The sequence below is a fragment of the Epinephelus fuscoguttatus genome, linkage group LG3 (assembly GCF_011397635.1).
Source record: "Epinephelus fuscoguttatus linkage group LG3, E.fuscoguttatus.final_Chr_v1".
In the NCBI taxonomy this organism is placed as follows: domain Eukaryota; kingdom Metazoa; phylum Chordata; class Actinopteri; order Perciformes; family Serranidae; genus Epinephelus; species Epinephelus fuscoguttatus.
In genome coordinates, this window is record NC_064754.1 from 26,865,415 (window position 1) to 26,890,861 (window position 25,447).

Here is a 25,447-nt window from a genome sequence, read left to right on the forward strand (position 1 = left end):
GAACACCACCATCACACATTCACACACCTCAGATTACAGCTTCCTTTCATTTTCCCCTTCTTCAGCTGTTTTTTGTTCTCCTGTATCTTTCTCTCTTTTCCTTTTTGTCAAAATCTTTCTCACTTACCCTCTTCAGCTTATTGTCCGTCATTACTCTTTTCCTCCCTGTTTCTTTCTTCTTCTAATTCATATACCAAAGTTCGTGTCCAGCCCAGCCCACAATCCAAAGTTGGTTGTTAAAGGCACTGGAGAATAGGTTGCATTGATTCTGGCTAAATGAAAGGCTGGCAGACAGGCAAGTCATCACTTTTCAGTGTATCAGAGCAGATGGATACGTCTCTTCTTCATCGTTTGTCTCATATGTAACCATGCACACTTTGCTTTTCATCTGCTGGATGTTTGCCTGGATAAGACACGCACATAAGCATGTCGCAGATGCCAGGCGCGTGCTGTACTTGACATGCAGGGAGAGTGAGGCGGAGGAAAATGTCCTGCAGAAGCTCAGAGCTCCAAATGAGAAGGATGACAAAATGCAGTAATGTGAGCAGAGTGAGGGAACAGGACGAAGAGTGAAGGAGAAGCTTGTAATATTGATGACCAAAAAAAGCCCTTATTAAAGTTTGAACTTAGAGCTGCTTCTCTCTCTGCACTCTCCCATTTTGTTCTTGTCCTGATTAGGATCTTTATTGTAACAATGTGAATTCATACTTTTTTTCTCTTTGCTCCCTATCATCACCCTGCCTCACTTCCTCTGACACAAGAGAGTGCACTGGGGCATAAGGAAAAAGCATCCTCTAGATGGACATCTATGAAAAGTAAATGAATGAATGTGATCAAAGCTGAAAAACATTACTTCTAAATGCAGAAACTCTCTCAGAGAATCCAATTATACCATCTGGAGTGTCTCACACACACACACACACACACACACACACACACACACACACACACACACACACATTTGTTCATGCATGACCTACACTCACACCATCACCATCTTTAAAGAGGAAGCATTAAAAGAAGAAAGGCAGATTATGCATTAATGCCGTGAAGTCCGGGCGTCACCAGAAGTTTAAAGCATTCGTCTCAATTTTCTTTGCCTTTGCTCTTGTTTTTAATTCCAGCTGTTCAGTCAGAATCAGAGCACATCAGACTTTAACACTGGAGGTGTGATAAAACACTCTCACATTTTCTTTTTTAACACACACACACACACACACACACACACACACTAATAGACACTCAGTGTAAAAAATTAATGCTGTAGGAGCTTTGTGAGATTTAAAGATTTACAGGGGATTTGTCCTGTGCTTTCCAGCATCAATTTCGAATTATATATCTGTGTTTAACTGTGGCCGCAACTATGTTGACGGTGCTTATAGCATAGTGAGTGATTTATAATGATGGAGGGGAAACATCAAGGCAATTGCAGCGAAAAGGCTTTCACTGATAAAAGCTCTGCCAGATGAGGAAGAGCTCATTGTTTGTCCAGCAAAATGTCCGAGATTACAGGCAGTTTTCTTTAGCATGCTCTTTTCTTTGCTGTCAACACACAGACACTGTATCTGGAAATACATAAAGGCATAGTCATTTCTCATGATCGCAGCTCTTGCTGTGTCCCTGTATGCTGCGTAGCACCTATTAGTCGTTACGTCTAAATTGGAGGTAAAAACCTACAGCTTAGTCCTACATGTACCTGGGCAGATCTCACAGATACCAGAGATGTAAGAAGGGATAAACATGAATTTAGTAGATATGGAGGAGAAGTTGATCATTGTAGTTCAGGGCTACTCAACAGCATAGCAACAGCAGGCATAACCTGTCTCTGCACCCTTGGAAGTTGACATAGAGCAGCACCCAGCACCTGACCTCGCATTTTTCCAGGCAATAAAAGACGCTGCATGTCTCTTGGTCCAAAAGCAGCTCTTTACAGCAGCTCTGTTGCTTCTAACTCACATGTTACTGAGCTAACCAATCAGAAACAATGAGGACTTAGACTGAGGTGAATGTGAGGAACAACACAGGTGGAGATTCAGCAAATTATTTCCACGGTTCCTAGAAATCCTTGAAAGTTTGTGAATTAAGGGGAGGAAAATTAAGGCCTTGAAAGTTTATTTAAAATAGATACAAATAGACATGAGTTATTGAAAGTGCTTGAAAAAATATATTTTGGCATTAATAAAATTGAAGTTCTTTTGATATTGTCTGCCGGCACTGTAACACAGCACAATGAGAAGTGCCTGTCTCTCCTTTCAAATGCCTTTGAGCTTCTGTAAAGCCTGATAGTTCTCATTATAGAAATTCTCATTGATCCGGAACCTTGATCCGTGAATCAAACTTGGGCCCTTGAATTTGAAGGACCTTGAAAGTCCTTGAAGAGTCCTTGAAATTAAACCTTAAACAATGAAGAGTTTAGTAGACTGAATGAAATGGAAGATTTAGTTCTTCTTACAGAGGAGAACAATATAGCTTCAGACCTCTACCTTGAACCCCACTTGTGTCAATGCAAAGACTTTTTATACAAATTAAATATAATATATTTTATAAAAGCTACTACATTTTATTATGGTGATGTTTTTTACTGTTCTATTGAGATGTATTAAATTAACCTAGAAGATAACAGGGTCATTCTTTGTTTCCAATCCAAATCCATGATGAAAATCTTACACTTTACTTACACACAAGCAGATCCAAAACATAAAACTTTTAGTAAATGCTAATGTCAGCATGCTCACAATGAAAATCCTAACATGCTGACGTTAAACAGATATAATCTGTTTCATATTCATCAGCATAGTTTATCGTGTAAGCATGCCGACATTTGCTAATGAATACTAAAGACAAAGTACGGCTTAGGCTGATGGGGATTTCATTAGTTCTGCAGGTCATCAGTTTAGTCATGTTTAACTAAAGTATTGGACAAATTTTTAATTTTTGGACTGATGATAGAACTAAAGAAAATATTAATCAAATCAAATTTAACCTGAGGTAGAAGTGAATGTTTGTAACCAAGTTTCATGGTCGTAAATCTAATAGTATAGTTGTTGAAACACACACATTTCACATTCAAAACTACAAATGTCAACCTCATGGTGTCATGATAGGTAAAGTCAGCAGGATTACCCCTCTGGGGTCATACTTTCCTGAACAAAATTTCAAGGAAGTCCATCTGAAAAGTTTTACAGATATTTCAGTCTCGACCGACTGACATTGCCAACGATGCCGTTACAAACACCAAAACACAAAATGTTTGTTAGTACAATTTGTGGTGACAGGCTTCCTGCTCTGACACTTTCCAGGCAACATGTCTCCGGTAAGGTTATACTAGAGAAGACCACCTGGAAAACACTGAGATCCAGATTCTGCCAGAATATTGTTGTTTATTTTCCGCACCACAGAGGATAATCAGCTGTGACTGGCACTTACATCCATCGATTACTCATTGTTTGTGAAAGCTCTAATCAGCCTTGAATTAGCTGAACCAATACACCGATGGACTTCTTGCTTTGATGCGGGGCCTCGATGCCCCCCACGCACACACACGCACACACATTCACAGCTGTGATTGCAAGTGTCATCTGCATTGTTTGTGTTAAAAGTGTGGCAATACATAAAGAAACATCAGAAGAGGAAGTACCGTAAATATGGTACCTTGAGCTACCTTGACAACACATTACAGCTAGCCGCTAGTGTCAGGGACAACTGTTTGATTCAGAGTTTTGTCTTCTTATTTTATATTTTTACATGAGAATGAAATGTAATCGTATTCCTGCATTTTTGTTATTCTCTGCACACCCAACTGCAGCTGTAATGACAGAGCATCTAGTGTCACATTTGATTTGTTTTGAAGCCTTGTTTGAGGAATGCAATGAGAAGTGACATTGACCGATCAGGTAATGTGACTACAAATGTATATTTTACTGAAATGACAAACATAAAACGCATATATAGAGTGTGCCTCAGCTGGTGTTCATCCATTGTGAGAATATGCACAAAGTTTCTCAGTTTCCCCGACAGAGTCTCTTTAGTGTGTCAGCCTCCTCCATTTGTGCAGCTTTCAGCCTCGGGCAAAACAGCACAACATTTAAAGCAGACAAGACTTAAAGTGTCAAACAAGAAGAAAATAAGCTCATCTATTTGGCTGGTTTTTCCCAATCATGTCGCATCTGGTTCCTCTCTCTCTCTTTATTCCTGTTGCCCTCTGCTCATTTCTCTCCATTTCCGACTCCTACTGGATCTAAATTTTACTATCCTGTTTGAATAGAGGCAGATTTAACATCCCGGTAACACCATTAAATTTAAGAGTCGGTGTGTATGTGGATTTAGTGAGAAAGCCGGTGGGCATTAAACTGTGGAGAATGACACAGATAGAAACTTTTACTAATTCCCACAGCATTGGAGCTCACAAAATAAATGCCCCCCCTTACACACACACACACACACACACTTTCACTCACACACTAGAAAACATGTAAATCTCCTACAGAAAAATGTCCTCTTTTCCTTAACAGCAAGGGACAGAGAAAGTGTGTCACACAGCATTCAGACAAAGTTTGTTTGGTTGCAGTGCATGTATGGATGTTTGTATGAATGTTTCTAAGTGTTTTGGGGTGGATGTGAAGTGGTGTATGAGTAGGTGGGCTGGGGCTTGTCTGTTCAATCTCTGGTGTGAAGTTGATGTCCTCATGCTGAACCCTCTGTATGAAATATTTACATGCAAATGGTTGGGAGGGAATTAAGGCAATTCACAAGGAGTTTCTGCTATCGAGTATAAGTGTGTCAGTGTGTATTGTGTGTGTTTTACTTGCAGTCAAACAGTGAATGGCCGCATCTGCTCAGTACTGTATGGGTGTGTGGGTGTTTGTGTGGCGTGAGTTTGTGTATGTGCATTAATGTGCATCATCAATTTCAGTCAAAAGCAGTGGCATAGTTGAGGATTATATATACCCCATTTCCAGGCGGCTACACTAATGCCCATCTCATTCACACAAGGCCCATTAGCCTACGTGTGTGTGTATGTGTGTGTACATGTGTATGCCTGCAGCACCTGGTGCTGTCTGACAGTGCCTAACCTAATGGAAGTAAAGCACAGCTGTAAAACCACTGGCCTGTGCCATATATCCGCCTGCGTAAGTCTCCAGCTAACAGCTTTCACACCCTAACTTTCACACAAACACACACATATAGACGTGCACACACATTTATAGGCACATACAGATTCAGACACACAAATACAGAGAGTCATACCACAGCTAATGGCTCAATAGCTCACAGAGAATCATTCAGGGAGACACGGGGCACAGAGGGGAAGTGAGGGGGGGTGTTGGAGGGATGTAAATCTCCAGACATAATCCATGGAAGGGAAAAGACCATCGGATGTAGCAGTCTGTCTTAAGCTGAGAGAAATTTGTTTGGTGTGTTTATATGTGTGTGTGAGTGTGTGTGTGAGCACATATGGCTCTGATTACGTTAGCTGAGCTGCTTACAGTAAAGCCAGAGGCTGACCAGCTCAGCCCGTGTGCTTTACCAACCATGAGAGGGCCGGGAGCTTTAATCACGGGTGGGGCATGAAGGGGAGGGGAAGGGGGGGATACAGTGTGGAAGAGGAGGGAGAAGGAGATGAGTAAAAGATAGAAGGATGAAATAATTGAGGCCAAAGGACATGATGGATGAAAGGTGAAAGTTTGCAGTTGTGAGGCAGGAAAAATGGAGACGGGGATCAAAGTGTCGAAGGAAAGATGGGAAAAGGGTTTTAAGAGACAGAAGAGAGTTGAAGAGGGCAGAGGGAGCGAAGGATCACACTCTCTCAGTGGAAATAAAAAGACGAGCTCTTTGCTCATTCTCAACTAATAGTGATTAACTATCCATTGCTGTCATACTGTATAGCTGGTCTGCTGAGGATATTGTGATAGGTTGAAATAGGAACTGCCCTTAGACAGATTGCTGGTGTATAAATGGGACACTGGAACGAAAGCCTCACGTTAAAAGGACAGAATATTAGCAGTAATCTGCAATATACAGACAGTAAATGCCTGTTTGTTGTTCTAAGCTGCCAGTGAATAAAACACAGCTGTGTCTCAATGTATACCGAGTTCATGAACGCTTTTTACATTTGTTGTTTTAAACACCCAGTGTCAGCTCGATCATTCCCAGGAGAAATCCTCTGGCGCACTGGAAGTGATGCGTTAAACGTTTCCATCAGCAGCGGCGGTGGTTTGTTAGAAATAAATGAACACTATAGCCAGAGATGAAAAGCAAATGTATTAAATGAAATTGCAAGATGCACATGGAGAACGAGGGACGAGAGAGATGAGCCCAAAATTCAACTAGAATTCATCAGATCTGCTTAAGCTGTGAGATGATTCTCTGTAATAAGTTGCAGCTACGTCTCGTGTATCTCCAGTGACAAACATGATCATGTGTTTGCCGACAGTCTGACCCCCAGAATAGAAAAGATGAAGATGCCTGGGAAAGAGAGTTGCTATGAAATTCCTTTTTAGCCTGCTTACCTAACACACTGCTCCTGTGCAGACTGTCCATATAAGTGATATGTGGGGACCCCAAATGAAAATGTGCCTACACTACTTCAGCAATACTGATATTCTCATTACAGGACGCCTAATAAACCTAATCTAAGTCATTTGTCTCTCTTGCCTCCTCTCTTTCTTTCTTTGTGTGTTAGATTGATGCTGAGGGAGGAGGCACCCAGCGCGCCTCCAAAGAATATTGTTGCTAGTGGGCGGACAAATCAGTCCATCATGGTCCAGTGGCAGCCTCCGCCAGAACCCCAGCTCAACGGAGTCCTTCGAGGATATGTGCTCAGGTATTCACACAGAAACATACACACCTACATATTTGGCACTGCCATTGGCAAGAAAAGTCTTCAATCAGACTCTTTCAGGACTGTGGGAGCTCTGCATTCTGTGCAATTTTACAAAATCCCACACAGACTACAAGTATTACAGTTGAAATGAACTCCTTTACAGAAACATTTAGTAAAGTGATTGATAAGTTGAACACCAGAACGTTAACTGGGAACAGTTTTAAAAATGGGCTCCTCAGTAAAAGGGATGCTTTGCCGATTTTCAAACAGCTTTGTATTATAACAGTGTGGGTTGTATGTGTAAATGAACTGTGGTAAACTTCCCTTTATTTTACCAGCGCCCAGATCTCCCTGCTCATCTCTCAGTCCCCAATCAGATTTTCACTGGCTCCAGGGTTGTTGCTTAAACTACAGATTGTACTTTTGCATTTTCATATACAGAAACAAAGAGTATGTAAGCAGATTGAGAGCAAGACCTGCCCTCCCTCTCTCATGTGAAAAAGAGGTGGATGCCATACTGTTTCCTGTATTGTGAAAACAAAGGCAAAACATACTCAGATAAAACGATAAAACCAATCAATCAATCACCCATCAAATATGAACTAAAATTCTGTTACTGCATTGCCTAGTTCTCACTTCAAATGTTTTCAGAAATTTATTTAAGCTTACTGTCATTCCAGACAGTTTGTTACAGCCAAACTCGCATTATGACACCTACCAGTAGAAGTGTTTATTGGTCCAGTGTGGCAAAATGCATTCTGGTAGTTGTCAGTTTTCTACTTCTTGAGCAAACACAAATGCCACAGCCATTTTTCTCCATTTTGTCAGGTCATAAGGCAACAATTTCAAAAGTATTTCTGTCTCTCTGCTGCATAGACAACCTGGTTTTATGAAGCAGTGAAATACTTCTTTAAGTAATTCTTCAAGGAAAAATGCCAAAAACTCACAAGTGCTGGCTTCTCAAATGTGATGATTTGTTTCATTTGTTCGTTTTTTCCACCAAGAATGTTTAAAAGTCTTGTGTAATTTGGACTTTAACTGTTAGACAGACCAAACAAGTAATTTCACATGATCACCTTGGAATCCAGAATAATGTGACAGGCATTGTTCACTGTTATCTGACATTTTAAAGACTAAACTGCTGTAAAAATGACTGTCTGATAACTCAGAGGATTATAAGTTGCAGCCTCAGTTCAGAGAAAACCAATGAAAATGTATATTTTGCGTTAATGGTCAAGTGCAGGGACACTCAACTTGCTTTGCCTCGGGACCAGTTTTGCAAAAACAAGAGGCCACGGGGCCAATTAATAAAGAAACATTAATAATTATATATAACGGATTAGCCTGGATGTCTGTCAGGGGAGCTTCTTCTGACACTTTCTTCATAAACAAGCTTTATTTTGATGTTTTTTTAATGCACTTTGGCACCTTATTTACATACAAAGTACAAAAAAGTGTGACTCAAATTATTTTCATTGTGAATTAGAAAATTGTTAGCGGGCCACCCAGTACCCTATTGTGTGCCAGATTCGGCCCACAAGCCATTAGTTGGGTGTCACTGGCAGTGAGATTGCAGAACTGAAACTTCTCCTGTGTGCCAAGCATGGAGGAAAACTACAGTGGCCAACATGAAAATGCAAATGGCCCCAACAAGAGCCAGTGTTAGGTTTGTTCATTCTGGGCTACTGTTGAACAACTTGGCGGACTCCATGGAGGATATAAATGGATATAATTGTTGTTTTCAGGTGACTATAAATCAATGAAAACATAGTTATGAATATTAAATACCATATCTGCCAATAAATGCCCCTAAATGCCCTACACACTGAACATTTAACAAAATATAAAGATGTATGTCTACATTTTTGTGTGTCTCCCTCTGTATCAAAAACATAAGCACACATACATTCACACGCACACACACACACACACACACACACAAGTGCTCTTTACAGATGCTCTGGCTGCCCTTGGTCTGCCGTCCTTCACTTTGATGTCTACCTAAAGTGTGACACACTGGGTATAATCAAACTGTCATCAGCTGCCTTACATGAATTTGCATATAATTGCAGTAGAAGTTATTGGGTCTTTATCCTCGTTCAGTGCGCTATCTGCCTCCACTTCAGAAATCAGCTGAAAATAGAACTGCATACTCATACATACAGTGTTTTATAGGACAGAGCTTCTACCTCCTCCTGCCCTCCTCCCCTTTGGATTCTGGATCCCCTTTCTTTCTCCTGGTTGTATCAGCTGGCACATCCCCACTGTCTTTCTCCCACGTTCTCACACCATTCCCCAGTGTCCCAGTGTGAGTGTCAGTGTGTCAGGTGGAGAGAGAGGAGAAAGAGGTTATCTCCTCTCCACTACAGAGATCCCCTGTCAGCCTCCGGCGCCCCCTCGCTTTGTGTATCTGTGTTTGTGTGCATGAGTGTGTTCCTGCGTTGTGTGTATACAGTGTGCATGTGTGATAGAGCGCTGACTCAGCCGGTGAAATGTTGAAATATCCTGTTGCACTGAATAGGCTCCACATTAAAACGCTGACATGTGGATTATTACTCCATTCAGCTCCATCAGATATGTACAATACCTAAGCGGTATTACACCTCCTGTCTCGTCGGGTCATATATCCTTTTAAGTGGACATTTATATCACATGTAGTAAAGCGCAGGCCTTGAAGGTGCACTATTCAGAGATGTCTGCCAGGCATTAAAGGTTTTTATTCTTTAGGGATTCTGACGTGATTCAAGCGACTTTTCTACAATAAAAATCTTTCAGAATAGTTTCTCCATCTCTTGGAAGGCCAAAACAAGTGATGCTGTGTTAAAGTGATATTTTTGTTTATTTTAAAATGTGTATTCAGGTATTCACATTCTGAACACAATGATGTCTTAAGTATTTCCAGCTTGGAGTTTATTTCTGTGCACCCATCTGGTTTTTAATGTTAATTCATTACATGATTTCATCTGTTTAGAATCAGGTTTACTGCCATTAGGGCTGCAACTAATAATTATTTTCACTGTTGATTAACTATATTCTTGATTAAATGATTAGATAAATGGCCTATTAAAAGGTGAAAATGTTGATCAGTGTTTCCCGAAGCTTAAGAGGACGTCCTCAAGTGTCTTGTTTTATATTCAACACAAAGATATTCAGTTTACTGTCATAGCGGAGTAAACAAGAAAATATTCACATGTAAGAAGCTGGAATCACAGAATTTTAAGGTTTTTCCTTTAAAAAAACTGAATGATTGATTATCAAATGAGTTGGTGATTAATTTAATAGCTGACAACTAATTGATTGATTAATCATTGCAGCTGTAATTGCCTAGTATGTTTTTGCAAACAAGTAATTTACCATGGTATTTTGATACATAACAATGAACAAAGAGAAAATAATGTTAAAAAAACAAGGTCAAAACGAAGAGGATGTAATGTGCAAAATATTGATCAAGGAATATCGAGAAATATTTGCAATGTCCAGAGATAATAGATGTGTGTTAATGTAACACATCAAGTCAGTTGTGAGGACCTAACGTTAATGTGATGTGTAGTGTCCCTGGGGCGGGACAAGAGTTAGTGGAGGTGCCCGGCCTTGTTGACAAAGCCAGCAGCTACAGTCAGGATGAAGCTATTCTTTTGGCCTTAGGTCTCAGTCTTGATGGACTGCAGCCTTCTGCCAGAGGGAAGTGTTTAAAGAAGGTTTTTAAGACACATATAGACATATTGGAGCAATTCTGGATTTATTTTTTCACTTAAGGACACTTAAAATGTGAGAAGGAAGAGGGATTAAATCTCCCCCTACAATTAACGGCCCTCTTCTACCATAGACGTCATATACATAGATTTGTGTGTGTATTTTGACATATGCCTATTGTCATGGAAAAAATATCAATTATGAAACCATGTGAATGTCAGCATAACATGAATAAGAGTTGTTATTGTATGAATGTGGGATTCATCCATGGTCATGGTTTGGTATTTTAAAAGGCCTCAGAGTTCTTCACTGTCTGTGTGCAGGCATGTAAGGTGGTTTTAGGGTGTCTGAGGGTTAAGGTACTGTACAAATAGGACATTGTAAATGTTCAGACTCCTGTGATTAACAGACTGGGTCAAGGTTTACACAAAATTCTTTTAATTTCTCTTAGGTGGCGTGATTAAAAGTACTTATTTTTTGACATGTAAAAAGCTGTATAAGGCTGAATGATTGTTCTGTTAACTGTGAATTTCTTGGTATGTCTCTGTCCATACACACGCGCTGTACCAAGAGCTTTTCGGATGCAATCCGTGTTGAAATTAAACCTATATATTCAAGTAAGAACAACAAAATGAAGACTGAAGAGAGTACAAGTTTTTCTGCATCACCTCTCTCTTGCTTACCTTCCTCAATTGTTTAGCTGTAAACCAACATATTCACAACTGTGTGTGTGTTTCTGTTTGTGTTTGTGTAGGTACCGTCTGGCAGGGCTGCCAGGGGACTACCAGGAGAAGAACATTAGCAGCCCAGAGACCAACTACTGTCTGCTGAAAGATCTGATCATCTGGACACAATACCAGATCCAGGTGGCTGCCTTCACTGGAGCCGGCCTGGGCGTCTACAGCAGCCCTGTCACCGAGTACACTCTGCAGGGAGGTGAGTTAAGACACACGCACATTTTTATTTCTCCTTCTTGAGGACAAAACAAATGTACCAAGACATTTTGAGACATTATGTCCATGCACACACATATATCACTGAATTTAAAATATTCTGGCATAAACATGTAAGTAGCATAACCTTTCAGTGTGCATTAATTAGCTGCCTTACATTGAGTTCTTAAATCCTGGACTAAAAAGACTTCACATCTTGATAATCCCACATTACACCCACATGTCCCCACTTAGTTATTGTATTGCACAGGAGGCAAATGTGTATGAGACAAAGCTGGAGTGTTCTGAAATGTTTTCTGGTGGTAAAATGAAGTCTATACTGTAAATGGATTTATAGATGATTAGTTGATTAAAATTTCAGATAAGACAGCAATAATTTCCCATACACTTGTCCAGTTAGTTGCTGTTTGACAGATCTTTAAGTCAACTGGTTAGTCCTTGGTGTCACTCATTGGGGCGCATTTTACTTCTCCCTGTTTCTTATCCAAGTAAGATGCAAGACCCCTGTATCCAGATTAGGTGGTTGTACATAGTATATAATAGGGAGAGCATTATTTCATGGAGTCATGAGCTCCAGTAACAGACTTAAGCTGTAGATGGAAATGACAGGATGTTGCTGGTAATTGATGTGTGTTCTTGAGATCTTTTAATGATCTTAGGCCGTTATTATTAATGATGTAAAAGACAATACAGTTAACGAGTATGGAGGCCATAGGTTTCCTACCTAAACCAACTACTGAGTTTGTCATCTCTCACACTTTTGCACTCATGGAAAACGTTTGTTTTACCTGCCTAGATATCTGGATGTAGTTGTGTGGATGTATACATCTCTAAAAAACATTTATAGTATACTATAGAAGCAGCAGTGGGCTGTAAAAAAGCCTTGGTTCCACCAAGCAGTCCGGTTCAGTGCAGTTTGTCACACATTAGACACACAACACTTATTCTTTTATTTCCATAGTGAAACATTGTGGATGGTTCCAACAGAGCTGATCCATACTGTATCATTCCTCACCCCTCTGTTGAGGTAGCTAGCACACTGAGATCCTAAAAGGTGGAGCTAGAAACACGGAAGTCCATTGATTAGTCAAGAGAAAATCGACACTCCTACTTTGACTATAGTGGATTGTAACCGATGTTGATTTTGGCAACTTGTAGGGAGTTATCTTTTCTTGCATGTTACTTAATGCAGTATGACATTTTGACCATTCTGTTTCTTTTTATTGTCTCTTTGATTACATACACTTAAGTGGCAATTGGATTTGGATTTATGCAACTTTAAACAGGATTATGGGAACTGATATATTCTATTTCCTTACTCTGAGAAAAAATGTCATTGCGGTGCAGTCCAGCAGTGCTACATCCCCGCTCTTGCTCGACAAGGACTTGATGCAACCCGCTATTTTTAAAAAATCCCATCGAGGGAGACTCTCACTCCAGCCTGTCCCTTTTTGTTCTGAAAATGTTGGCATGCCAACCCCATACCATGCACAATAAACAAGGTGCAGACGTTCCTCTGCATGACCAGTGAAAAGGAAATACAGCAAGAGACAGACGGAGCACTGAGTAACAACAGCCTGGCCTACATTTAAGAGTACTGTATGCGGTGGAGACGCTAAACAGATTTGGGTTTTTAGGTAAATTTCCATATGGGTTGTGTATGATTCTAAAAGTACAGTGCCCAAAGTTTTTAGTGGAAATGCGGTTGAAGTGAGAAGGTAGACAATCCTCCTCCTAGTTTTACTTTTTTGGGTATTGATCAAACAGCTGAGTTCCCATTTACAGGCAGCAGTTCCTCCGCAGGCTGGTTGGCTTTACTCTCAGTGATAGGATGAGGAACTGAGCCTTGAGAGGATCCAGTTGATGCAGCTCTGACTTGTGTTAAAGTTGCCCCTGAGGCATCCCCTCAAAGGCATATCAGCTTCAACCGACTGGGAGATGGGCCCTGGGGGTGACCCAGGACATGCTGGAGGGACTGTACCTCCCATCTGGCCCAGGAGCACCTTGGGGTGCTGCGGGATGAGCTGGAGGAAGTTCTTAGGGAAAGAGTGTCTGTACTGGTCTATAAATATATTATATGATATGTAATCGTGGGTTTATTGTAATAAACATGGCTGCACAGAGGACCACACTTTTAAGTCTGTCAAACATAAATCCATGCGGATGTAGTGAGGGACAGAAGGATGTAAGTGAAGACATTAAAGGAAGACGGGGGGAAGTGGTTGTGGGGGTAAATCTTCTTTAAACACGTGCTCTTCCTGACTTTTATTCCAACAATATATTATCATTATTAAAGATGGCTGAGCCACACACACACACACACACACACACACACACACACACACACACATACACACACACACACGCACATAAAACTCATAGTCATTATTACAAGAGTTCAGGACAGGTTTATAGACTCGGGAGAGGGAGTTGGGCTCATTAATTATTCTAATGTGGTTTAATGGGAGTGGCTGCAATGGATTGGACATTTTCTCTCTATCACTATCTCTGAGAGGATGTGGTTGAACTCAGTGTTAGACTGTGATAACACTGCTCTTCTTCCGCTCTCTCATACATACGCGCATACTAAGATTCCCCCAGAGGACAGAGTTTAGTGTTTTATCTGTAGCTGTGAGCTGCAAGGGGTTAGAAGCTGATCCCAGGAGTACAGTCAGCATGGTGATGAGGGGGTGGGGGGCATCTTTAACTTCAATTTATCTTCCGTCTCCCACTCTGTCTTCGCATCCTTTGGTTCTCTTTCTCTCTCGCTATCTCTTTCTTTCCATTTTCACTGGTTTTTGTTCTGTATATTCTCTGTGTGTCTGTGTGTCGTCTGGCCTCTTTGGCTCAAACATAAGTTGTAAAGGGCATTCCCATCATGCAACAGTGCATTATCACTCGATGGCTCTCTAGCATCAGCATAAACCCCTTACAGTGTAATCACCATAACGTGCCCACGGACACACGAATTGCACTGTATGTAAAAGCACAAACACATACACACACACACACACACACACACACACACATTTCCCAGTCATGCTCCTACGCTTCTCTTGCTGGCTTTAATATTATTATGGGTCCTATTTCTCTCGCTGACCTGCCCGCCTGATAGCTTGTAAAAATTCACATGTAGAGACATATTCATACACTGACATAAAGGAAGAATTAGCAGGAGAGACAGTGGACCCAAAGTAAATCTGTGTCTGTCTTGTGTGAGCTGAACACGACATGTTCAGCCCTTGTTTTACCTTCCACCAGCCTCCTTGTTAAAAAAAAATGAAACAAGTATCCTACATTTCAAAGGAAAATCACTATAATAATACACAGTATATTCTACAATCTCTTATATCTCTCAGCACTCTGTCTTCTCTGTCTCACTCTCTGGTGGATGATGAATACCCTCACCAAGTTTATGCACAGTTCAAACAGACTTATTGCTATTCTGCTATTTACGATATAAATTATTGCTGTTCTGCTTTAGTTTGACTGCAAAATTCTTATTATTAAACTTTTTATTGTTGAATCTTTGAACTCAGATTTGAATTTGAACACAGAAAAAACAGAGCGTCCTAGTTTGTTACTGATTGTTAGTAACTTGGATGTGTGGATGTTTTTTTTTTCTGTACAGCAAAGTATAAGTATTGTATCCAAGTAATGCTGGAGCACCACAGTTTTAAAGTAAATGAGCAAATGAATGCTTTTTCCAAGGATACAATAGTTCTGTGTATATGAACTAAAGGGGCGCTCCACTGATAAAGCACATGAAGCTCAGTTCACCAATCACGAGGAGTACTACTGAATGCAAGCCGTGATCATAGTTGTAATGCATAGTTTCTGTTGTGGATTTAGAGAGAAAATTACAGAGTGTGAAAAAATAACCCTGATGATGTCATCTGGGTTATTTCAGCTTCAGCTTGGGACTTAACATTTTCAAGAGAAAACCTACATTACAAAGAGGAGGTGTGGGGTTTGAAAGAAGTGATGCAGGGATGACATTTTTTGTAGGCTGATCTGGAAGTTAGCGTCACTTTGGTTCCCTTGGAAAAGCAAAACTTTATCATACAGCGACACCCATTCTATGATTTTTGTTATGTTATGACAATGTGGCTTTGAAGCCATGCTCGTTGTGATGACCCTCTGTAGTCTCATTTAGCTACTTGTTAGCAACTGTCTGACACACAATAGTTTCAAAATCAGGAGTAGGGTATTTGCTAACATTTTATATTATAGAACAAAACATGAAAATCTCAGATGCTTGTGTTAACCACAGACCTGATTGCATGCATCGAACAAAAACCCACTGACTTTGAAATGAAACAAATGCTAAAATGCTCACTCATTTCTTTTACGTTTTAGGACTCATTCCTGCACCACTCATTCTTCTGAAAATAAAAAGACATTATGCAGTTGCATTCTGGGAAATGTAAGGTCCAGTATTGTTTTAGCTTGATGCATACTGGGGCCTGAAATGTGGGTTATCTCATCCTCTACTGTGTCAATTTTAATTATTCTTTTTTCAAATATGCCTCCTTTGAGTTCTCCAACTTCGTGTGAGTGCAGTACTAAATCACAGGAGTCCCTTTGTGAGCTGAGTATTAATAAAACTCCAGTGTTATGATTCTTGTATCTAATACATTGTCATTTTTAATCAGTAAATTATGGTGTAGTATGAGGCAGTTACATCGTGTGGGTAATAAAGATTGACAGGTTTGCCTGGTTAGCAAAGGGAGGGCGATTTGGCTGCAGGACTGAACCAAGCGAGTCATCTAACTTTCTGCAGCCACTCTCTGTCCTCATGAGGTCACTGACTGAAAGGCTTAATAGATTTATCATTTTAGCTGTCTTCATGAGCTGTGATTGTTCAGCACCAATCACTGAAGGGGCAGTACCCTAATCTCACTTAGTCATTCCTTAACTGATACTATGCAAAACACGTGAATGCAAAATACAATAGATGAGATGATTTTTTTTTTTTTTGAGAAATTAGGTCATTTTGCTGCAGAGAACAGCAGTGTGGGCTTGGCATTTAACTTTTGCAAGCTTAGCAGATATTTTAAATTAAAAAATGAACTGAATCTCAATGTGAAATACTGAAATATGGTGCTGTATGATATATTCAAAACCACTACTTGTTGAAAAAGTAAAAGCATAACCCTGAAAGCTGTTTATTTCTGCAGCTCGCGGCACCAAGTCTGTTACTGTTTATGTTTTTTTTCCAGTGTATCTAAACACTCATCCTCTTCCCTGTGGTGAACCCATTGCAGCTAAATGTTATGTGCGTGTATTTCTGTGTGCTCAGTTCCCACAGCACCTCCGCAGGAAGTGGAAGTTTTAGCTATCAACTCGACTACCATCCGCTTCACATGGAATCCTCCACCTCAGCAGTTTATTAATGGCATCAACCAGGGATACAAGGTAAGCCTCTGCATGTGGGTGTATGTTGTAACTCCTCGTATCACACTTTGTAAAGTAACTGTGTGTTCAAACATTCTGGTTAAGTTCAATAAATAATAGACCTTGAATATTTTTTTTATATGTGTAGGATCGCACCTGTATTGCATGAGAAATTAAATCATTTCAATTTTAAAGTCCCCATAAAATATAAAATACCCATATTCCTATTTTAATCCTGTGTCCCTGTGGTAAATGACCATTTATCTCTTTTATATGCCAAATATATCTTACAAAATAGCAGTATCAGAGTATTTTTTTATCAGAATCTCTAAAGAAATGTCGGTTTTCCTCCTGTAAAACCAGGAAAACAGTTTCAAATGTTTGATGGATCATCCTGCTCTCAGGGGTATTTACAAAAGTTCATTCAATCAATTAAATGAGTCCTTGGGCGACTACATACCCACAGTGGTAATAAAAAACTGCACTTCACTGTTTGTGAGTTGAACAGAATGAAGTAAAGATAATATTTAATTCAGAATATGAGCGTACAGATTAACAGATGATTTTTGCTGATTAACTTTGATGCTTGGACACCAGAGGGAGATATTTTGTGATTGAGGGACATCTGAGCCACAGCAGGATAAATCCCCCCCCCCCCATGGAGTCCAGAACTGGTGGTGTTGGTGGCTGATGAGTCTGAGGATGCTGACTGCTGAGGCGTATGAGGCTGATGAATCCGTAAAGACTAGGTGGTGATGGGGAGGTGGAGGGCGTGCAGGACAGCAGCAAGAAAGAAATACAGCGGAGACAGGACCATATTCAAATTGAAGAGCAGTAAGATGATAGGCTGACCGAGAAGGTGTGTCGCTGTGCTATTGGTTGATTGTGAATCAGCCGATGACTCAATTGACAGACCCAGACAATGACATCTAGAGATAGTGACTAAGCACCTGTGAGTGAGTGAGTAAGCAAGTAGTGAATGGCAGGGTTAGAAAGGAACTTACAGCCTGAGCATGAGAAGTATTGTCTTCCTGACTGAACTTTTGCTAGAGCTTAATGTGGCTGAAGTCTATTTCATCTCCCTCATCCTCCTTCCAGTTTAATGGCAAGGGATGTGAATTTGCACAGTCTGCTCAGCAGCAGACTCCGCTGTAGCCCCGTATCATACTAAACTCTAGGCCTGTCCACTTTTTGAGATAGAAAAATATGCAAAAGATTTGATTTAAATCCTTCTTGTAACTGTGCTCCTCTCAAATATTCCATCCCACTGGGAAATACATCACAGTACAGGAACTTAAGACGCTCTAACTTTATTTTCACGGGGGTTCTAAGTTAGATGATGATGTACACAAAAAAAAGTAAATTAAAACAAAGTCTGATGTACTATTTATAGGACTAATGACCTCTTTTAAATGTTAAAAATGTCTGTTTTTATCTTCAAATTTTTGTTTATCAAAGCAACCCCTGCACAGACACTCGTCGTCAGAAGTGATATTAAGCATGCAGACAAGACAGTAGCCAGTATCTGAATTATATTGACCAGTTTCGAGTCCAGGACCTCCAACCCATGTTAAAAATTTTGAGCAGACTCCATAAAAACAGTCTGTAAAAATGTATTCATCTTTTTCCATCAGTTTATCGGTTTAAATTAAAATATAAATAGATGCTTGTAAAATAAATCTTTGCCTCTGTGTGGGTGCACGAGTAAATTTTCCTGAAAACCCTGTTAACCTCTCACAGGACTTTCAGCTCAGAGGTCATGTCCCAGAATGCACTGCCTTGCTCTTGTTTACCCATACGCTTAGCCCAGCCAAGTGAAGGATCAGCTCCAGGTAGAAATGAAAATGACTGATGGAGGTATGTGGAGGAAAAATAGAGAGGATTAAGTGGGAAAAGAGGAGAGGAGGTGTTGAGAAAACAGGGAGCGAGGGACCAAAGAGAAATAAGAGATAATAATAAAGAAGCAGGATAATGGGGAGCAGGGTGAGAGCGAACGGATTGAATAGTGTGAGTGATCTATACGTAGCAATTCTGGTATGTGATTTATTCTTCACTTTATTGTGGCAACCAACCCCTGAGGAGCTGATTAACATGACAAAGAAAACACATCACATTCTTGCTGTGCGTCACTGGGTCCGTGTGCGAGTGTGTTTTTAGAGTGTGAATGTTGGCGTCTTTGTTGGTCGATAAATAGTATATGGCTTTTTCATCTGTTTGATGTGGCCCTCTGATGCCGTCTCTGTATACCAGGCTTTACCATTCCAAATCAGCGGAGCCTCTCGGTGCTGCTGCACATGTGGGTGTGCATCTTTGGGTGTGTTGTGCTGGTTAGAGGACAGTAGATAATGATATTAATTAAAAGAGGATATGAAGCAAAGCCTCATCTCATCTCATCCCCCCACAGATCACTGACTGTATACAATACCCTTAGTAATATAGCTCAAAACTGATTGCCAGAGGGGGAACCAAAGAGCCACCTCTGACGAGTCCTCCATTTACATGTCCTTGAAACTGTGTTGTGACTTGGAGCAGAGTTTAAGACAAGTTGACTTCACATAACATATTCAATCTACAATATCTGACGTTTGTATCTGTCCATTTATGCATACTAACAAAGAACAGAGCAATCATTTTTCATTAAACAGACTGCATTTGAATTCTAGTGGGTATATTAAAAATGCATTAATGGTGAATTATGCAGAACATATATACACAGAGGATAAGCACTTACCAGCCCAGTATTGAGAAACACTCTCAAAGAATTTTACCCTGCACCTGAGGTACCACATGTGGCAGCAGGAAGATCAAGCTGTGTTTTTTCCCTTGTGTAGCACGGTGTTGTTCTGTCCCTGCTCGGGTCGACTCTAGGACAGAACTGTGCTGCATGTGTTCTTCAGCACACTTTGGGGTCTCCATCACAATCGGGTTCAGAATGCAAACGTTACTATAGCAACAGCAGAACCCAATCATCCCAGCACCCTTTGAAAGTGGACTAGCATCAGATGCTTGAGGGTGCCAGATCAGCACTCTTTTACTGCACCCAAACTGTGCTGTGCTGATAATAAAGTACAATAGAAAACCTTATTTTACCATGACAGACTGGGTGCAGTGCGGCACCCTTTAGGCAGAGAGAAAAGCAGCCACTCAACTGTCTCTGGGTGTCACAGACTTTTTCTTAATAAGAGATCCCTGTGTTTTTGATTGGGTTCCTGTTGCAGACTGTAGAGGTAATGTGAAGCAGTGTGTACGGTGGAACAGCAGTTACGCTGACGATCCTGAACATTTCTTCTGTGGTTGTGTATTTGGCAACACACTTATTTCACACATATATTCAAAGTGAAATGTGTAGGTAGGAACGACGAGGGACTGTGCTGTTACAATACACAACACTCAAAACAAACCAGCATAGTTATATGACTAGTTCACACAGAAATACCACAAAGAGCCAAAGGAGGGGAGTGCTTTATGCTATTCAATTGAATAGCGAAGAGCCCGAATAATGAAAGCATATTAAAGCCTCTGGAAACCCAAATCCACAATAGCCTTCTAACTATGTAATTTATGGTCTTATGTACATAATATTAAACATGTAAAACAATTAGAAATCTGTTTCCATCCAAATTCGAAATATCTGTCTATCTGTTTAAGTTTTTGTACATTCTTGAAATTGGGTTTGATTTGGCCATGGTTATCTCTGAGATTTATTACTCAATAAATTCCAAACCAATCATAAATCATCAGTCAGTGTCTCATTCCGCCCCCCAGTGGCAGCGCAACAAAACCTTTCTGCTCCAGCTAAATCGAGAAAGATGGCCGGCCGGCACTGGTCTCTCCTGCTTTGACGGTCGGTGTGTGTGTCAGAGTAAAGACATATTTAATCTATTAAGACTGGATGTGTTTGAATGAAAAAGGCTATTATCAGAAAAACGGAGCAGATTTATGTTTTCAATGAAAATGTATCTCAACGAAGAAAGGCAAAGCGCTAGCCTCCCATTGTCATTCATCTCAGCTAACGGCCGGGCTCAACCGGGCACATCTGCAGCGCGAGTCCCGTAGCAGCTCGCCCCCCTGTTAATCAATTACAGCGGCTCCACCGGCAACGGGAGCGGCGCGACAACTCTATTTTACACAGCTCTTCTATTGTTTATCCGTGACACTGTGTCCGTGGCGGACATTTGAAAGCGAGTAGATAACAAACAGTACAGTAAACTTGTAGATAACTCAAATATATGTAATAACTTAGGTGGAAAATGCTTTAACATTTCATGCAGCCTACATGCAGCCTCTCGGCTCAGCAAACGGTAAACAACCCCGCTGGCTTCTCTACGTGTCACTTCCGTACGCAGTCAGTGGAGCCCAGTTGAACATGCCGCGACGCTACGCTGTACGTTTGCAGCCGGTGGAGCCTGGCCGTAACATTGCATGTAAAAGTTATGCTAACTATTCTACGAAGTAACATTAATATGAATCCAGTGTTTCCCATACATTCATTTATCTGTGGCGGTGCACCACGAATAAATTATCTCCGCCACATATAGATTTTTCTGCTTTTGGCGCTACCTGTTCGACCTCGCTCATAAACACATTATAATAGGACTCACTGTCTGTGAATGTAGCTTGTCGTTACAATTCCGGTGCAATAGGTGGCGGTATGCATCGTAAAGATGCACTTAACGCACCTGGTCCACCAGAAGAAGAAGAACAAGAAGCAGACGTAGTAGCAGAACGGATCCAAACACCTCTCGGTACAAATATGTGGGCAAAGAAGTCCAAAAGTGGTTCGAATAACTCTAACTCATCATGTTATATTAGCCTGTGTCTGTATTAACATAGCTGGAAGCTCAACATGTGCAGAGACATTAACTCACGCTGTTAGTAGTGTTAACTGCAGCGTGAGTCCCGTAGCAGCTCGCCCCCGTTAATCAATTACAGTGGCTGCACCGGCAACGGGAGCGGCGCAACAACTCTCTATTTTACGCGGCTCTTCTATTTTTGTTGCGCTATGCTCCCCTACGCGACCCTCCAGCAGATAAAAACTATATGAAATAGTGTGCTAAACGAGCACAATGTGTAAATGAATAAACCATTATCAGAGGTGATATATGATGATTTTTTTTCATGCATTTACCCATGTTTATCCATGACATTGTGTAAATGTCCGTGGCGGACATTTGAAAGCGAGAAGATGACAATCACTACAGTAAACTTGTAGATAACTCAAATATATGTAATAACTTAGGTGGAAAATGCTTTAACATTTCATGGCTCAGCAAACGGTAAACAACCCCGCTGGCTTCTCTATGTGTCGCTTCCACGCAGTCAGTGGAGCCCAAATGAATACGCCGCGACGCTACGCTGACGGGACGCTTACTTTTGCAGCTGGTGGAACTCGGCCGTTACGTTTGCAGCCGGTGGAGCCCGGCTGTAAGGTTCTGCTCATTAGTAATTAACTCTGACGTTGGATGTTCACGCCTTCTTCTGAGTATTCAAAAATATTTTTAATACCCCCCCCACACCACCACAAATAAATTCCTGTCCTGTGGGAAACACTGGAATCACAAAACATTTTGAAACTTACCATTCAGTGACCACCTCAAAGGAATCATTTTCAGCTTCTGCTTCGTCCTCTGAGTCATCAGAGGGCTCAAACATGTACGGCTGGATTAAATTTGTGGCAGCCATTGCTGAGCCAGGGAGGTGCCAATCAAAACGAGGGAGCTGTCAATCAGAGCGTTATCTGCCACGCCCACTCTGTCCTGGCAAGTGGTCTAAACAGCAAAATGAGCTGTTTTTAAACCAGGTTTTCTAATAGTTATTAATGGTTATTTTCACTCAGACTTTTGTGGATGATTAATGAGACACTCGACTTTGATATAATATATGCAATTTTACTATTTCAAGCTGTGTTTCCAAAGGCTTTAATGGAAACAGACTTCAATGGAGACAGAAGGAAAGACAGCAAAAAAGGTTAAAAAACATCAGAGGAACTTTCTGTGTAGCGTTCTCCAGGTGTCTTGTATCCATTTTTTTGGCTTACGGAAATCCAAACACAGCTATTTTGCTAAACTGTTACTAAACACTGAATAAACTGTAAATAAGCATTCATTTATAAATATCAAACTACAGCTCCAAAATGCCAAAATAATAATAACGACTTTATTAAGAACACAGAGAAAGGTCCATAGCGTACCACATAAAAGCAGATAATCATCTGTGTACAAAAATACGATATAATTAATACAATCTAGATATAAAAAAGACGGGAAATACCCAACATTACATAAAGCAACCAGCACCATTTAAAGATCTTGAGTCTCACAAAGGTCATTTTCATGTCGATAAAAATAAAATACACTTTGCATTGTGTGATTGACTGAAAAATAGCATACATGTCATGGAAGTGCAAAAACCTAAAGGGAGCTCTACTTTGTGAATGCTAACAAAATATCCTTTGTTGAACTAATAACGTGTTCATATTTTACTAGCAAGTATATTGGTAGATACTCTATTAACCTTGAGTGTGGCCAGAATAACTTGGTGTTAAATTACAGCTAGTCAAATAGACAGTTAAAAGAAATCCCCTTTGGAGACTAGTGAAACCACTGTGGAGAATATCGTTAGCATTAGCTCAGTAGCAGTGCATGAAGGCATAGCACCATCACTGGGTTTCCACTAGATTATTCAATGAGACTTTCACAGGGTTTCTGCTGGTTATCCCAACACTGCACATGGAGATTATAGTAGAGGGTGTTGTTAAGATTAGGTTCTTGCTTTAAGTTGTAGGCCCAGGGACAGTGTGGAGAAAATTAGTGTGGGTGACACACTGTATGCCATCACTGATACTGCATACAAAAACAATGCAACAGTGTTGATTACTGTAACATCATTTACTGGGTGGAGAATAAACCAGAGGAAATGGTGGAGAACACATTGAAGCTTCAAGACAGCAGGTGAGACAGCGGGAGTCTCTGCAAAGAATTGAGAGCAGAGTAGTAACACACTGTGCATACAGGTCAGAGTTTTTGGAGTTATCAAATACAGAAGATTTGTTTTGTACACTGACCATCAACACGGTGATAATTATTGTCTGTAAATGTCTTTCCAACAATATGACATTAAAAAGACATTTTGAATTCTATAATCATATGCAGCTTGTGTGTAAACAGTCATTCTCAGCACTAACCCACTGCTTTGTTTAATTCTGATGAAAACTCGGCCCCAAGTTCACATCTTAGCCAGTTATTGTTTAACCAGGAACTATAAATATGGTGCCATAACACAGTTTTGCCCATGGCTTATTTCTCATTATGAATATGTAAGTGTATGCTTTCCCCTGTTTGTTTTTGTGGATAAAGCAATAACGCAAACCAGACTGCTGTGGTGCTGAATATAAATGGAGTCTCAGAAAAGAAATGAAATTAACTTTTCATTAGGCATTTAGTTGGACTGATAATCAAACTTAGTGTTTGTCCTCAGATGCCGTTATTGTTGATAATGGCCTGCTGGCAGGAGTTTATGTTAAGTGCTACATTCATACGTAAATAAATGCTTATATTTTAATATGTTTGGAATGCAGATAACTTTTTCAAGGAGTGAAACATGAATATTGTTTTGCCATTTTGACAAATTTGTAAATAGCAGTTTTAAACATTAATGACAAAAAACCCTTGGGTACCAGCCTAATTTAAACTAGATTTACCATCGCCCATACTGGGGTACAAATAAGTTTTGTCTCATAAACACTGTCTTAATAACAATATTTTGGTTTGGTAGCCTGAAGCTAATTCTGATTGATTAAAATAATGACTAAACAAAAAATATTGAAATATATACAGCACACAAATAGCTGTGATTGACATTTTAGGTGCTGAAGTAACCTGCTGGATGTCATTAGCTATTAACGGGAGCCTAGATGTCAACAGTAAACATCTTTCTCACTTCTCACTCAGCTGCTGGTCTGGCCAGAGCAGTCTCCAGAGGATGTTACCGTAGTAACCATCACTCCGGACTACCCCGGTTCACGCCACACAGGGTTAGTCAGTGGACTCAAGAAGTTCACCTGGTACTTTGGCTCCACCCTCTGCTTCACAACACCTGGGGACGGCCCCCGCAGCTTGCCTACTCTGGTGCAGACACACGAGGACAGTGAGTACATGCACACATACACACACAAACACACATACACACACCTCATTGTGAATAAAGCCAGAGCAGAACACAAAGAACAGTATCAGTCCGTCCTGTGAATAATAATCAAAGAGTATTGACTTGCTCCGTGCTCAGTCCAGCTGTTTCTGTCAGTGTGATGCACAGCTGTGTACACAATGTCTGCTCTCAGGCTCTTACTTTCTTTTGTCTACTTTTTAATCTTTTTGATCTTAGTTCCCCCCAACTCCCCCCTCCCGCTATTTTTTTTCTTCACTGTGTCTTTTTAAAGGGAATTGATTTATATGTTTTCAGGCATACTGGTATTTAGAGCCTTTTGTTCCATGGATAAACATAATAGCTGCCACTCCCAGTTGCAAGAACACATGCACACAGTCGCAACGTCAGATAAACACAATAGCCTATAGGGAGACAG

The 25,447-nt window shown here is 40.5% G+C and overlaps 1 protein-coding gene across 2 annotated transcripts in view; it reads left to right on the plus strand.

Annotated features, from left to right (window-relative positions):
• Positions 1-25,447, plus strand: part of LOC125886087 (protein sidekick-1-like) — a 270,398-nt gene that overhangs the window by 183,579 nt on the left and 61,372 nt on the right. For both annotated transcript variants that reach the window (XM_049572031.1, XM_049572032.1), the window contains exons 17-20: positions 6,683-6,823; positions 11,271-11,452; positions 16,772-16,887; positions 24,816-25,011. In XM_049572031.1, the coding sequence (XP_049427988.1) occupies positions 6,683-6,823; positions 11,271-11,452; positions 16,772-16,887; positions 24,816-25,011 (635 nt within the window). The remainder of the gene's footprint in view (positions 1-6,682; positions 6,824-11,270; positions 11,453-16,771; positions 16,888-24,815; positions 25,012-25,447) is intronic.